General features: G+C 38.4%; 1 protein-coding gene across 2 annotated transcripts in view; it reads right to left on the reverse strand.

Moving 5' to 3' along the window:
• Nucleotides 1-16,733, reverse strand: part of DHX40 (DEAH-box helicase 40) — a 54,476-nt gene continuing 37,743 nt past the window's right edge. For both annotated transcript variants that reach the window (XM_025851434.2, XM_073879535.1), the window contains exons 13-18: nt 9,084-9,198; nt 8,323-8,431; nt 7,082-7,176; nt 4,119-4,188; nt 3,609-3,837; nt 1-1,293 (exon numbers count right to left, since the gene is read on the reverse strand). In XM_025851434.2, coding sequence (XP_025707219.1) covers nt 1,154-1,293; nt 3,609-3,837; nt 4,119-4,188; nt 7,082-7,176; nt 8,323-8,431; nt 9,084-9,198 — 758 coding nt within the window. In that variant the 3' untranslated portion in view covers nt 1-1,153. The remainder of the gene's footprint in view (nt 1,294-3,608; nt 3,838-4,118; nt 4,189-7,081; nt 7,177-8,322; nt 8,432-9,083; nt 9,199-16,733) is intronic.

Below are 16,733 nucleotides of genomic sequence, written 5' to 3' on the forward strand. Positions count from 1 at the left end.
TTTTGAATTTTAATGACACTAATAGCTTTATTTAACAAACATTGAGTGACTACTATGTGCAAAGCACTGTGCTAGGTGCCATGAAAGATACAAAGATGAGAAAGACATAGTCCCTGCCCACAAGGAGCGTATAATCTAGTGGGGTAGACAGACAAATACACAAATAACTAGAATACAAGGCAGTAAACAACAGAGTGGGCAAGTGCTGAGTGTGGCCTGAGTGTGATTTTAACTAGCCTCAAGGTTCCAATTTGAAACACTGATGATGTGGTGTTGGCTGCTTTGAAAAACTCCCATCTCAAGATCAGCATAACAGATGTTTAAATGGTCCTACCCAAGCAGCTGGAGGCAAGAGAGTAGGCCAGGTGGAAGGGCTGTTTGAAACACTGTCACACCTACATACATGGTGCTGATACAAGTATGTAGGGACAGCTAAAAAAAAAAAACATATATATATCATCTGTCCTTTGGTTAATGGCTATAGCTACTGTTTTAAACAATATATTTTTATATAAAAAGGAATTTGTATAATCCCAGAAAAATCAATTTAAGGATTAATATTAATTCAACAAAGAAACTTGCCATAGGCAATTTTCTTATTTACTAACTGATTAAGTCTTTTCTCTAAATATCTATAAAGCTCTGTAGCAATTAAACGGTTAGACATCTAAGTATTGCTGAGTAAAAACCTCTTATATTCAGCCTTCTGAAGGAAATGGTCACATACCTGATAACCTGATATAATACTATTCTAACAGCAACAAGAAGGCCTTAAAGAGATTTAAGGAAAATAATTTTTAATGCTTCAAATGCAAATGGAATACACGCTGATTAAATACAATTCAATGTTCTTTGAAAATATCTCAATGACAGCATTTGATACCAGTTAAGGCCAGCAAAAGTGAAGTGAGGAAAATATCACATGTATTGTCTTTCATTGGTTTCATATATCATTGCCTATGACAATGGCAACTCAATCTTTTCTTTGAAAATTTCATTAATTGGTATTGATGAACTTGGATTTGCTTTTAGCTTGTATGCTAAAAACAGCTGCTGACCACTTCCTCTTGGTAGTGCTGTCTGATATAAATGGCAAAGTAGAAGCACATTTCCTGGCTGCTTTTCCTACTTCCTGAACTGGCGGGTTCACTGCTTAGCCTGTTTCCTTCCGTGTGTCACTGTGATCCTGGGACCTCTGCTGCTTTCGCTCAAGGAAACGAGCACGTGCATCTGATATGGATTTATCATCATTTCTTCTCTGCATTTTCTTTAGGACTTCTTTTGAGATTCCATCTGAAAACATTACAAATTAATCCAGTAAAACTTTAGTCGTGAAACTCAGTACAAGAAGTGTTAAAAGAAGGAGATGCTCTGATTTTTCAATGTTAAGGGGGGAAAAAAGGAAATTAAATTTTGTTCTTTCAAAAGAAACAAATAGTCTATGGTTAGAAAATAAGAAGAAAGAAAGAGGGAAAGGGAAGAAAAGGAAGAGAGAAAGAAATGCAAGCATGAAGGCCTAAATGTTAGGATAACCGACCCTAATTCAAACATGTAGTACAGTTATACATTGCAACAAAACACTACATTTCTAAACGCTCTTCCAGATCTTGGGCAAATTTCCTTACCACTCTATTTCTCATCATGTTAAAAAAGGATAATATAATTTGCTCCATCAATCAGCCTCAGAAGAGGAAGACAGAATCCCAAACAGGCTCCAGGCGCATTGTGGAGTCAATGCGGGGCTCGATCTTACAACCCTAAGATAATCACTGAGCCGAAATCAAGAGTCTGATGCTTTAACTGACTGAGCCACTGGGGTACCCCACTGCCTTAGACTCTTAGGTTCTTGCATTGGTATGAGAATTAACATGGGTTCTTGGAATTAGACATAATTCTAGCTGAGGGCATGAATAAATGTTACTAAATGCAGAGGACATGACCCTCATTTCTTCTGGCCAGTTGTATATTGTTAGGTCTTCGTGACAATATATATACATTGTGGCGGTAATGGTAATGCTGGTGAAAAATCCATCAGCAGATATCTATATTTACATTTCTCTATCTTTTATATATCTTAATTTTTTGTATGAGGCTGTATAGTTTATGTATTTTTTCTTTTTTTCATTTAAAAAATTAAGGTATAATTTATCTACAATAAAATATACCCTTTTTAGTAAACAGTTCTATGAATTTTCACAAGTACATTACAGTCTGTGACCAAACTCAAGAGACAGAACCCTCAACCCCCCAAATTCCCTCCTATCCCTTTGTGGTCAGCCCCTCCTCTCACCCCCAGCTCCTGACAACCACTGATTTCAGCAGATCTATTTTTTAAAAGGCATTGGTCTTTCCACCCCAAGTTGACCTTTATTATAAAATCATAGGGGTGCCGGGCGCCTGGGTGGCTCAGTTGGTTAAGCGACTGCCTTCGGCTCAGGTCATGATCCTGGAGTCCCGGGATCGAGTCCCACATCGGGCTCCCTGCTCAGCGGGGAGTCTGCTTCTCCCTCTGACCCTCCCCCCACTCATGTGCTTTCTCTCTCTCATTCTTTCTCTCAAATAAATAAATAAAATCTTTAAAAAAAAAAATCATAGGGGTGCCTAGGTGGCTTAGTGTGTTAAGTGCCCGACTCTTGATTTCGACACAGGTCATGATCTCAGGGTTGAGACATTAAGCCCTAGCTTAGCACAGAGCCTGCTTGAGATTCTCTCTCTCCTTCTGCCCCTTCCCACCCTGTGCCCTCTCTCATAAATAAATAAATAAATATCTTATTTAAAAAATCAGCCCCAGAAAGCTTTACTGAAAAGCTTTTTGTATATGTGAGCTGAAAATTAAACTTTGTCTCCTAGTTCAGTATAACTGTTTATGCCTCCTAACTAGAGACCTAATGTTTTACAGAAAAATCCTGTAGGAAAAAAAAGATGTTCTGAAGTAATAGTTCACAAAATTTTATAAACAAAATAAAAATAGCAAAGGACTACTGAGAAGCAGTATGCTATTATGATTAAGAGTATAAGCCATCAAGGGGTGCCTGCATGGCCTTTGGCTCAGGTCATGACCCTGGGGTCCTGGGATTGAGTCCTGCATTGGGCTCCCTGTTCCGTGAGGAGGCTACTTCTCCCTCTACCTCTGCTGCTCCCCCTGCTTGTGTTCTCTCAAATAATCTTAAAAAAAAAAAAAAAAAGGTATAGACCATCAAGTCAGTTTCCTTGGATTCAAAATCCAGACTCATGAATTATTAGCTATGGGATTTTCAGCAAATTATTGTTAACTGCTAAGTATTTCCTCATCTATAACATGGAGATATGTACTTACCTCATGGGGTTATTGTGAAAACTCAATGGGGTAATGCCAGTTGTTAGCACATGGCAAAAACTCAACAGATACTGTTATTAATAATGTTGGACAGAGGAGTTATAGAAAACATGATTAACTGGAAGGAAAGAAGGAAGTCAAAGTAACGAAGTCTGAGACTTACGACAACTCCTTGCTTTCTGAGGAGACAGAACCAGAATCTACACTCTGTAACAGTATTTCTGTAATTATATGATAATGTGGATATATATGCTCCTTGGACTTACATCACTAGAACAAGCGACTGACTCACCCTTTAGATGTTTTACGTTTTCCTTATTTGTCCATCTCCTTCTTGCATCTTCTCTCACTTCACGTCGGGCCACACTGCTCAAATCATGTGCATTAAATTCATGCAACTTGGGTAACAAGTCTCTCACCCATTCGTAACGGATTGGACACACAATTCTTGCGTAGACCTTGGTGGTAACTAATACCTCATGAAAAATGATCCATTCGAGTTTGGTTTCTTGTTCATGAAGCTATACAAAAGATTTCATTTAAGGATGATAACTCAGTAACTTGCCTCATTCCACATTTAACAAGCCACATACTAACAGCCCAAACTCTTCTGAATTAATTCCTATATTCTTCAATCAAACAGAGGGCATGGGCCAACCAGTACCTTTACAGCTTTATGTAATAAAGATATATGCCTCAAAGTGAAAAGCAGAAGACATTTATGCATGACTTAGTCCTACACCTTTACAAATTTCTTTCCTTTATTAAAAATAGGACACTTTAATAATAATAAGGCACTTACTGCTGAAGAAGGATGAATGTGAACTGGGCTTCCACGCCCATCCATTGTGCAAAACGTTCTCCCAACAGATCTAAAAAACAAAACAAAACAAAAATCAAAGGATAAAGACAAGAACAGTAAAATAATGAAATAAGTAGAGCACCAATTCTAACAATAAACAATTATAATATGTTCTACCACAAAAAGTGTTATAAGCATAAGTTTAAACTTTTTCAAGTGTCACTATAACTTCTCTACCAACTCCTCTTAAATAATGATACAACTTCTCATTACATACAACCTAAACAGTCATTTAAGTACAAAGATTTTTTGGCTAATAAGTAGTAATATCAACAATAATATTGTATTTGTGCTTTAAAGTTTCCAAAATGATTTTATAATAAAGCCTCAAAACAACCTGTGAGTTTTGAGAGCAAGTCATTTTTATTAAGAAGTCAAAACTGAGATTCAAATAAGTCAACTAGCCTTCTAAAGATCACAGAGTTAATATATGGTGAAAGCAAGTCCCAAACATAGGTCTTCTGACTTAAATACAGTGTTCTTTATAGTATGCTACATCTCTTTTTAAAGAGATAATTTTCACTATTCTAAAATCTGATAATTAGAACATTGTACCTATCATTTCTCTAATTCATGTTCTTAACTTCAAATTCCTATCCTCTTCTGGGGCGCCTGAGTGGCTCAGTTGGTTAAGCGTCTGCCTTTGGCTCAGGTCATGATCCCAGGGTCCTGAGATTGAACCCCACGTTGGGCTCCCTGCTCAGCATGGAGCCTGCTTCTACCTCTCCCACTCCCTCTTCCCCCCACCCCATTCATGCTCTCTCTCTTTCTCAAATAAATAAAATCTTTTTAAAAAATTTCTATCCTCTTCTATACTTCCCTACATAAATGTTATTCCAAAAACTTGTCAAAATATTAGCCCTAGTTCAATCATCACCACAGATGATTTCCTATAATACTTTATAATTATTCCCATTATAACTCAGATCAGACTGCATTATAATTGTTTATATACTGTATGGTACAAAAATCTTTTTTACTTGAACCATTTGAGTTAGTTGCCAACCTTATGCCCCATCATCCACAAATACCTGAGTGTGTATTTCCTATAATCAAGGACATTCTCCTACATGACCATAATACATAATACAACCATCAAAACCAGGGAATTAACACTGAACATGACTAACATCTAATCCTCAGACCCCAATAAAGTTTTATCCAAATGTCCTAATAATATCCTTTATAGCAAAAGAATCCAATTCAGAATCAAGTATTAATTTTACTTTTCATGTCCCCTTAGTCTCCTTCATTCTGGCATATTCCCCCAGTCTTTCTTTGATCTTCATGATCTTGACAGCTTTTTGAATAATAATTTTGTAGTATGCCCCTCAATTTGAGTTTGTTTGTTTCAGGATGACTAGATTTAGGTTATACATCTCTGGCAAGAACATCACAGAAGTGAAGCTGTATTTTTCATTATATCCTATCAGGAAGAACATGATTTCGATTTGTTTCATTACTGATGGTGTTCACTTTGATGGTTTCATTTGGGTAAAATCTGCCAGGTTTCTCCACTAAAAGTTACTTTTCTCCTTCCCCGTTGTAATTAATAAGACTTTTGTGGAGGGCGCCTGGGTGGCTCAGTTGATTAAGCGGCTGCCTTTAGCTCAGGTCATGATCCCAGGGTCCTGGGATCAAGTCCCGCATCGGGCTCCCTGCTCAGCAGAGAGCCTGCTTCTCCCTCTCCTGCCTGCCTCTCTGCCTACTTGTGCTCTCTCTATCTCTGTCAAATAAATAAATAAAATCTTAAAAAAAAAAAAGACTTTTGTGGAGAGGTGCTCAACTAATTCCATTTGTCATTAAACTTTTAATTTACTCATTTACTAATTTATATGACTATAGACCCATGATTTCACATTTTATTTAATGGGCTATATAATCCATTACTATCAATTTTGATGCTTAGAATGTCCTATATTGGATCAGTTGGGGCCTATTCAAGCTAGCTCCAGTGTACTTCTAACATGGCCTCAAACCTCATAGATCACTTCTTGCTTGCTAGCAAAATAAGATGTTCTGGGCTGATCTTGTACTTTCCCACCCCTATTTCTCCAAACAGTTCTGAGTCCTTTATGCAGCAGATGGTTGTTTCAAGTCAAGATCTGGGCACTAAGTATATTCATTGCTATTATGGTGTTATTGCTCCCAGTCCATCTCAGAGCTAGGGTGTATTTGTATATAAATATTTACACATATACAAATACATATTATAAATATACACAGTAACATCTATTTTTATTCCCATATCTATCTATTCATCCATCTAACTATATAGAAAACTGTAAGTTCACAATGATACCCTGAAATTCCAATCCAACACCACAGGGCTCATTCTCATTTTCTCCCTTTTAGTATTTCTAATACTCCCTTCACCATTCTTTAATATATTTAATTATGTGATCAATTCCTTTGTATATAATGAGTCTCCTATGATCACCATTGTTACCCCTTTCCCTAAGAAGATGCCCTCCCCCTCACTACACTCAGACTCAAACTCAGACTCTAAACTCAACACCAAACACCTCCTGTATGAGTGCCTTCCCCCTCCTGCTCAATCGCTGACACTCCACACCAAGTTGTTCTTCCTCAGAGATGCCATGCTCAACATGTTTGTCTTTCATATTCCCCAGAGCCACCCCTCTGGAAGAAAACCCTTGTCACTCAACTTAGGTGCTGATCCCCCATGCTAGACAGCTATCCTACAAACTCCCTCTTACTGAATATCCCACTCTGAGCCACTGCAGCTCCCCCTACACAAGTGACAATTACAGAGTCATTGTAATTGATGTCTGATAGTCACAGAGCTTAGATAAATCATTGATCTTTAATATTTAATAGTTCAACATTATAGCCAAATACAGTAGTATTTCTTATCCATTTCTCAAGCTCATATTGCTTACCTTCGAGCTACATTTTTGAAATAGCCTGCACAAAGACATCTTCGTAGTACTTCATGTTTAGGGCCTTCAAAGGTCTCTCTTGGGAAATCACTTTGCTATAGAAATAATAATATATATACAGTAGTAATATCACAGAATAATATGAAATAATCTTTTATTTTGAAAACTACACATTTCTAGAGACTTCTGTTTCTGGCCAATATGAAGTAAGAGGGATCAGATTTGGGGCACCTGGGTGGCTCAGTTGTTTAAGCGTCTGACTCATGATTTCAGCTCAGGTCATGATCTCAAGGGTCGTGGGATCGAGCCCCATGACAGGCTCCACGCACAGCACAGAGTCTGCTTCTCCCTCTCCCTTTGCTCCTCCCCTCGATCGCACTCTCTCTCTCTCTCAAATAAATAATAAAATCTTAAAAAAAAAAAGAACTCAGATTTACTCTTCTCCTTAGAAACAACCAAAAATGTACAAAACATATGAAATAATGATTTCCAAAATACTGAATATCAAGCGATAAAGGATAGTGATCTCTGAGAAATAAATGAAGTATGGGAAATAAATGAAGTAAGCCCAATGACTGGCCCAGCTTACAGTCAACCTGGAGAGAGATTCTGGATGAAGACTCAAGGAAGGAAAAACCCAAGTGGAACCTGGAGAACTCCCTGAGCTAAAGAGACAGAGCTGGGGCACCAGGGTGGCTCAATCAGTTAAGCGTCTGCCTCCAGCTCAGGTCATGATCTCAGGGTTCTGGGATCGAGCCCCGCATCGGGCTCCCTGCTCAGCGGGGCGTCTGCTTCTCCCTCTCCCTCTGCTGCTCCCCCTGCTTGTGCTCTCTCTCTGTCAAATAAATAAATAAAATCTTTAAAAAAATTTAAAGAATTTAAAAAACATAAAGAGAAAGAGCTGAGAGTCCAGGAAGATTAAGACGACTAGAGTTCACAGGCCAAGAGTTCAGGAGAGAAGAGAACTTGATAGAGACAAAACTCCAGAGATTTGCAGAAGGGCCTCCACAAGTGTTTAGCTGAGCACTGGTTAGCATATAAATGTGAGGCAACTACCCAAGACCAGGAAAAGAACCTCCCCAAAGGATAAGAGGTAACAGTGCTTGTACTCACACAGTTAGGAATGGGGCCTATTTCTACAAATCAGAGATCAGAACACCTCATAATTTCCATAGCTGGGGGACAGTACTCAGAGAATCTTGCCAAAATGCTACTCAAGAAAAGATCGTTATAATAATTACCTGCTTAAGCTTCCTGATTAGTTCTCGAAGTTGAGCTTCAACACGAAATGCAGAAAATAAGCATCTCCAATGAATCCAATGTTTTTGGCACCACGAAGCTGGAGCTCCACTGCAAAACAAAAATACTGGTATCTTGAAAATAACTTCTATAAGAGAAAGACAGTCTAACAGAGGCACCTGGCTGGCTCACTCAGTAGAGCATGTGACTCCTGATATCCGGGTTATGAGATCAAGTCCCATGTTGGGCACTGAGTTTACTTAAAAAAAACAAAAACAAAAAACAAAAAGTCTAACATTTTCATTTCTATTACAAAACTAGAAACAAATAAGCAAGTCAGTTCTTTTATGAGACTTGTCCAATTACTGAGAAAGCACTTTAAAGAATTTGAAAAAACTAATGTAGGTGCCTCTGAGTGAATTAAAAAACAAGTTATAAATGAATTTCTTCTTATACATAGATGCTTTAACAAATATATACAATCATTTTCTCATCTAAGCTACTTCTACAGAACCAAAATTCTATAAGGTCATCTTCAGGAAAGGTTTAGGGAGAGAAAAAAAGAAGAGAACTAATACTATATAATAAACGCCTACTTAGTAACAGTCAGCTGGCATAGATAAATCTCACTAATGTTCACAAAAATACCTTGAGGTCAGTAGTACCCCCACTGAATCTTACTGTCTAAAGTCACATGGTAAATACATATTGGAGCTATATTTCAAACTGACAACTTTCTAGTACATAGAACTATTCCACATACCTTGATTTGCACTGTTCAAAGATGACAGCTAAAGTTGCAAAGTCATTAAATCCTCCAGCTTTAGCTGCCAATTCTCTGTGTCTTTGTTCTGCTTCCTTCTGGTACTCTGGATCAACTAAAATGACAATCAGAGAGGCAATTTAGTTCTACTTTACATCAAATGCCTACATTCACTTTGTTTACTCAAGGTCATTAAAATCTGCCTCATCATCTACAGTGGAATAAGGTGAACTATATTAACACTTCTGGGGGGTGGGGGGGCTCTAATTACTCCCACAAGTCCTTTTCTACTTTGGATATTTAACCAGAATAGTAATAATAATTCTCCCAATACATCTGCCTTTAAAATGGTATTTAGAATTTATTTTGTTTTGATTATAAGAGTAACCCATGTTCACAGTAAAAAAAATTATGTAAAAGTTCAACATTTACCACTTTGTCACATTACCCACAAATTAATCCTCAAGGCTAACCACTGTTAATTACTGAATGTGCATCCTTCAAGATATTTTCCTTTTTGTTTTTTAAATTTTTTTTAAAAGTTTTTATTATTAACATATATATTATTTGTTTCAGGGGTACAGGTCTGTGATTCATCAGTCTCACAGCGCTCACCACAACACATACCCTCCCCAATGTCCATCACCCAGCCACCCCATCCCCCCACCCCCCTCCCCTCCAGCAACCCTCTGTTTGTTTCCTGAGATTAAGAGTCTCTTATGGTTTGTCTCCCTCTCTGGTTTCGTTTTGTTTCATTTTTTCCTCTCTTCCCCTATGATCCTCTGCCTTGTTTCTTAAATTCCACACATCAGTGAGATCATATGATAATTGTCTTTCTCTGGCTGACTTACTTTGCTTAGCATAATACCCACTGCAAATGGTAAGATTTCATTTTTTTGATGGCTGCATAATATTCCATCTCTCGCACACATACCCCACATCTTCTTTATCCATTCATCTGTCGATGGACATCTGGGCTCTTTCCATGGTTTGGCTATTGTGTACATTATTGCTATAAACATGGGGGTGCACGTGCCCCTTCGGATCACTACATTTGTATCTTTGGGGTAAATACCGAGTAGCGCAATTGATGGGTCACAGGGTAGCTCTATTTTCAACTTTTTGAGGAACCTCCATGCTGTTTTCCAGAGTGGGTGCACCAGCTTGCATTCCCACCAACAGTGTAGGAGGGTTCCCCTTCCTCCACATCCTCTCCAACATCTGTTGTTTCCTGACTCGTTAATTTTAGCCATTCTGACTGGTGTGAGGTGGTATCTCATTGTGATTTTGATTTGTATTTCCCTGATGCCTTCAAGATATCTTCTATGTATATACCAGCGTATGTATATGATGGTTTATTTTTACATAAATGGGTTATATGTTTTGAAACTTCCTTTATTTAATAATGGCTTCCTTGGACCCCTGGGCTAATGTAGAATTATTCATTCTCAAAATAGCTACATTGTATCCCCGGGGGTATAAGGAACATAACACAATTTAACCAGTCCCTATTTATCCAGTTCCTAATTAAGGGCAATTAGATAGGACTACCATGTAAGCAGAACTGAACTACTACAAGCTTTTCTTTCCTTTTTTTAACTTTATATTGAAGTAAAACATGCATGCAGAAAACTACCAGGTCATAACTGCATAGCTCAATGTTAACAAACACAACATACCAATATACCCAACACCCAGATCAACAAATAGAATATTACTAGCATCCAGAAGCCCTCTTTTTGCTCTCCTTCCAATAACTATCTATTCCCCTCCACAAGGGTAACCAGATCCTGACTTCTAACCCCACAGAAAGGTTTTGCCTGCTTCTAAATTTTGTATAAATGTACTTCATGTGTCTGATTTCTTTTGCTCAACATTATGTTTTTGAGATTTATCTGTTACTGACATAGACCCAATCCCACTCAGCACTGATATGCTCTCTGATTGCCCAAGTTCCCCACACAGTACTTTACCCAAGCTAAATTTCTTTCAGAGTCCCACTTTTTTTTTTCCTCAAAATTTCCTAGGGTTCCTTCATTCATTCTACCACATCATACCACAATTTCTATTCCTTCAGTATACCCATCACAACTAGATTTAGCATAGGCACCACGATGCCTGATACTAGAAAGCAGCACTTATATAGACTACGATGTGAATCTGCAAAGCAGCAGTTCTGGTATTAGGAGGAAAGCAATCTGATTAAAGCAAACACTTATGAAGATAAAAAGTCTTTCATCCCAGGCTTTAAGTAGCTTCCACCTTTGTTACCTAGGTAACAAATGAGGGAAGCAGCTAGAGACAAGAGGAGAGAGAATATGATTAATTACAGACCATACAAACAGCACTGTCAAGGTGAAAATACAATTCCCATCTCTTGAACCACTCAGGGAAACTGATTTTTAAGCCAAAACATTTAATTTCAAGTACTGAATCACCACTGCCCAAAAGGTATTATGCCAAAAGTCAAATTGCACTAGACTTGAGCATCACCCTGTTCTGGCTCCCAACACTAAGAGACAAGTCTATCTATCAGGCTGGGGCCCCTGGATCCCTCAATTGTGTTTCCTGCTATAGAAATGTAGAGCACCAGCTGCCTTGGACCCCTGGGCTATAAAGCCTCAGAGAAGCTTCCTACCTTGGCTCAGTTCTTATTTTCTCTGCCTCTAGCCAACCATTCAATTTGGCTATAATACCTCCTAGCATAATTTATACAGGTGGCTTACCATCTCTTATTAAAAGGTCAGTAGAACGGCAACAACTTTCAGCACAGATTACAATTTTAAGCTCAGCTCATGTTTTCTGAAGATTAACTCTGCATGGTTAGTGTTGGATCCCTGTTGTTTAGAGTGGCTACCTGCTCACGTTTTTAAAAATGTAGAGAGCATATTGCTTCCCTGGATGTCCATCCCACATTGCTACCTTCTCTTTGTCTCTTCCTCCATTATTCTCAAAGTCAAGAGAACAGATAACATTTTTTTGTTCCTTTTCCCTGACTCTCCCCCCCCAAAATTCTAATTAATTAAAATTAAAACAGGCAGAAGTCCCATAGTAAATTCAAGATATGTATGGGAAAGTCAAAACCCATATCACACACAGTTCCTAAAATTTCAGCAAGTTTATCTGCTAAACAACAGTCTGACTACCCATCTTTAATTACTTTCCAGTAGACTTGTCACTTTATTATCTTTCCCCAGATGAAATTCTTTTTTTTTTTTTAAGATTTTATTTATTTATTTGACAGAGAGAGACACAGCAAGAGAGGGAACACAAGCAGGGGGAGTGGGAGAGGGAGAAGCAGGCTTCCCGCCAAGTGGGGAGCCCAATGCGGGGCTGGATCCCAGTACCCTGGGACCATGACCTGAGCCGAAGGCAGACACTTAACGACTGAGCCACCCAGGCGCCCCGTCCCCAGATGAAATTCTGTTATCAGTTTTATGTCTTGCAAATAGGTAGATCTACTGAAGCAAGAACTGTAAGTAACAAGATGAAGCAGTAAAACAAGGTTGCATGAGCTGAACTTCTCCATTTGGAAAAATAATTCAATACTTTTCTATATAGCAATCAAACAGAAAACAAAACAGGATTTCAATAATAATAAGTCCTCAGAGCTGAAACGGAGGAATAAAACCACAAGTGTCACATGCACATAAAATGCCCTTTATGTCTAAAAATGTCACAATTAACATAATTAAAGACTACAGAACCAACCCAGTGTTATTTTAAATTTGTTCCATTTTAAGGCAATGCTTTTTACCACCTAAAAAATATTTAACAGCTCTCACTCTATTGTCTGACTTCTAAAACAACATCTATACTAGCAGATATTGGATACGGTTTACTACAGCAAAAGACAGATCATTAAAAATGTTGACAGTGTGATCATCTTGATATTTATAATCTTAATTTAATGTTAGAAGTGAGAATACTATCCGGTTTTACCAGTAAGTATATGATAAACTAAATTAGGTGATCTCCAAGACCCAAGCCAGAAAGGACTGCTTAACCTATAAAGACTACAAATGCTTATAGAAGCAGCTGGAAAGCCAATACACATTTTGGGTGTAACAAGATCCTAGCAAGTCACATGCTCAAAACCTGAAGCTGCATTCTGCAGCAGCTAAAGTTCTTCATGATCCAGATTTAAAAATTAATTAAGTATATATATGCATATGTGTATATATATATATATATATATATATATATATATGCGCTAAAGTATCTCTCTAAGTTATGAAGAAAAAACTGGTAGCAATTGTTGCCTCTAGGAATCAGACCTAAGGACATCTTTAAGAGAGGAAGACTTACTTTTCACTTAATTCTTTGTGCAGTGTTTGAATATTTAACTATGTACATATATTGGAAATGGTGATGTGAGGAGTTAGGTGAAACCTCTGTCCCAGACAGACATCTGTTAAGCCAGTCAAAATTACCAAAGACAATCATTTAAAGTCTCTGGAGATTGACTGAATCTATGGACTTCAGTAAGAACAGAAGGAAGGATCACATTCGAGTAGGAACTACACTCAACCCCCCATAGCTCTGTGTGTGGAAGAACTATTCCAGAGCGTTTAGCAACCAGAAAGTGGCAGCCTCTCCCTCATCTCCAGCTCCTACTCTGTAAGGAGGATCAAGGCCCAACAGCTCATGACTGTGAATTACTGCTTTCCCTTCCCTTACAGCTCTGGATTGCAGGAAAGCTATTCTAGTGAGTTCAGCAGCTGAGTGGTAGCTCCCACTACTCCCAGTTTCCTAGAGTTATACCAGGTTTTTGTTTTTGTTTTTTTGTTTTTCTTTTTGCAGCCACAGATGCCATCTCACCAAGCTTTATGCTAAGGAAGATGTATACTGGGCAGTGGTGGTAACCAAAGCACCAGTTCCCACCACCTCCCACTTCAAGCTTCTGCTCTATTGGGAGGATCTTGGTGGGGCAGCCAGTGAAGAACCCACCCATTCCCAATCAACTCCCAGCTCCTGCTCCACAGCACAGAGGTTCTTCCCAGAAGAGGACAGAGACAAGCACTATTAAAAACCAGCAATACTTTGCCCCTGCCAAGGTGCCCAACTTTATTTGGATCAGACTATAGAGTAATTTATGCCCCAAAGGCACTGTCAAAAACAAGAGAGCAATCACCTAGCAATCAGTGGAGACTAACAGCTTAATCTGTTACCATTAGAGGCAGACCAGCAAGAAATTAAGGCAGGCCAAAAACTTCACAGAAAGATCAGAGAAACCAGCTAAACCCATAGTTGTCCTGATGTTCTGAAAGACTATGCAGATCTCCAAGGTTGTACTTTCTGAGGAGGTACAAAAGGAAAGGGAACATCTGAGCCTCTGGTCTATGGCTGAACATAGGACTAACTCATAAACTCTGAACTGTGAAAGCAGTCTCCAAACCACATAACACAGATTCAACAGGAAAGGATGCAAACATCACTAGCTTAAAGGTATTAAGTACAACCTGCAACCAACCAGGAGCTGACTGCTGGAACTGAAATGTACAATAAGAAATAGAAAAACTTCACTGAGTGGGGCTCAATAGTAGATTTGGGCTGGAAGAAGAAAGAATCAGCAAAATATAGATCAAGAGAGATTATGCAATCCAAAGAACAGAGAAAAAAAAAAGAATGATGAAAAATGAGCAGTCTCAGAGCAATGTGGGACACCATTAAGCACATGAACACTTGTATAATGGGACTGCCAGAAGGAAAGAAGAGGAAGAGGTAGAAAAAATTTTAAGGAAATAATGGCTGAAAAATTCCAAAATTTGATGAAAAACATTAATCTACACATTGAGGAAGCTTAATGAACCCCAAGTAGGATAAAAGCAAAAAGACCCACAGACTCATAATAGCCAAAATACTGAAAGCAGCAAAAGGAAAATGACTTATTATGCACAAGAGAATGCCAATAAAATTAACAAATGATTTCTCATTAGACGTGATGGATGCTGGAAGACTATGGGATGATATATTTATTCAGTGTTGAAAGAAACTGTCACCTAAGAATCCTATATCCAGTAAAATGATCTTTCAAAATGAAGGCAAAATAAAGACATTCCCAGATAACAAAACCTGAAAGAATTCATTGCTGGCATACCTGACTTACAGGAAATAATAAAGGAAGTTATTCAGGCTGAAAGGAAGTGACATCAGATAGTAATTTGACACTGAAAAAGAGCACTGGTAAAAGTAAGTATGTAGGTAAATAAAAAAGAGAGTACAATTATTTCTTCTATTATGTCCCCTTATGTGACTTAAAAAGAAATTACATGAAACATCACCTATAAAATTGTGTTGTTGGGCCTATTAACATAGAAATATATTTGATAACAACACCTCATGGATTACCTATTTTTATTTTTATTTTTAAAGATTTTATTTATTTATTTGAGAGACAGAGAGAGTGAGCAATGAGCGGGGGGGGGGGGGGGCAAAGGGAGAAGGAGAAAGACTCCCCACTGAGCATGGAGCCTGACGTGGCGCTCGATCTCAGGACCCCGGAATCATGAACTGAACTGAAGGCAGACACTTAACGGACTGAGCCACCCAAGCACCTATGTACTACCTATTTTTAAAAAAAAGAGGCCTAGGTCAGTATTTAAGGGGAAAAAAAACCTCAATCCTGTATCTGACATAACAATAGAAAAGGCCACTGCTATTTTATAGTTGCATTGTCATTCTGTGGAATTTAGAAATGCTGAATCTCTGAGTTACCTTAGAGCTTTGGGGGTAATGCATGTTTCATATCCATTAAACGACTGACATCAAGTGCTTCACAAACATAAGACTTAATCAAAAATATCTCACCAGGGGCGCCTGGGTGGCTGGGGGTAGGAAGGTTAAGCGTCTACCTTCAGCTCAGGTCATGATTTCAGAGTCCTGAGATAAAGCCCTACATCGGGCTCTCTGCTCAGTAGGGAATCAGCTTCTCCCTCTCACTCTCCTTCTAGGCTCTCCCTCTCTCTCAAATAAATAAAATCTTAAAAAAAAAAACCTCACCAAATCAAAGCACAGAATATAAGACATATTCCTACTGGCTATATTATCTGAATATTCTAAAGAGTTAGATCTATGAATATTCTAAACAGTTAGATCTATGTCCACAGATATCTAAGGCCAAGTATTAGGCTAACAAAGGGAAGTCTCCCTTTTCCTTGAGTGCCTACAAATATAGCTCATTTTCAAATAACGTTTTCCTAAAGTGTAGGTCCCAAATAAAGGCCTTCAAGATACCAAAAACCAACCCAAGGACTTGATAAAAACAAACAAAAAAACAAAGAACACATAATTAAAACCTAAGACCTGAGCACCTGGGTGGCTCAGTTGGTTAAGTGTCTGCCTTTGGCTCAAGTCATGATCCCTGGGGTCCTGGGACAGAGCCCTATATTGGGCTCCCTGCTCAGCAGGGAATCTGCTTCTCCATCTCCTTATGCTCCTCCCCATTGCTCGTGCTCTCTCTTTCTCTAATAAACAAATAAAATCTTAAAAACAAACAAATAACCCAAGACCTGAACAACCTAAAAAGCTAAAAAGTTGAGTCAACAATCCATCCACAGACAGAAGATTCTAAACAAAAATTTTAAAACCTGGGTGGCTTGGTCGGTTGAGCGACCAACTCTTGGTTTCGGCTCAGGTCATGATCTCAAG

Source organism: Callorhinus ursinus, unplaced genomic scaffold (genome assembly GCF_003265705.2).
Source record: "Callorhinus ursinus isolate GAN/ISIS: 27379988/994484 unplaced genomic scaffold, GSC_fseal_2.0 scaffold34, whole genome shotgun sequence".
In the NCBI taxonomy this organism is placed as follows: domain Eukaryota; kingdom Metazoa; phylum Chordata; class Mammalia; order Carnivora; family Otariidae; genus Callorhinus; species Callorhinus ursinus.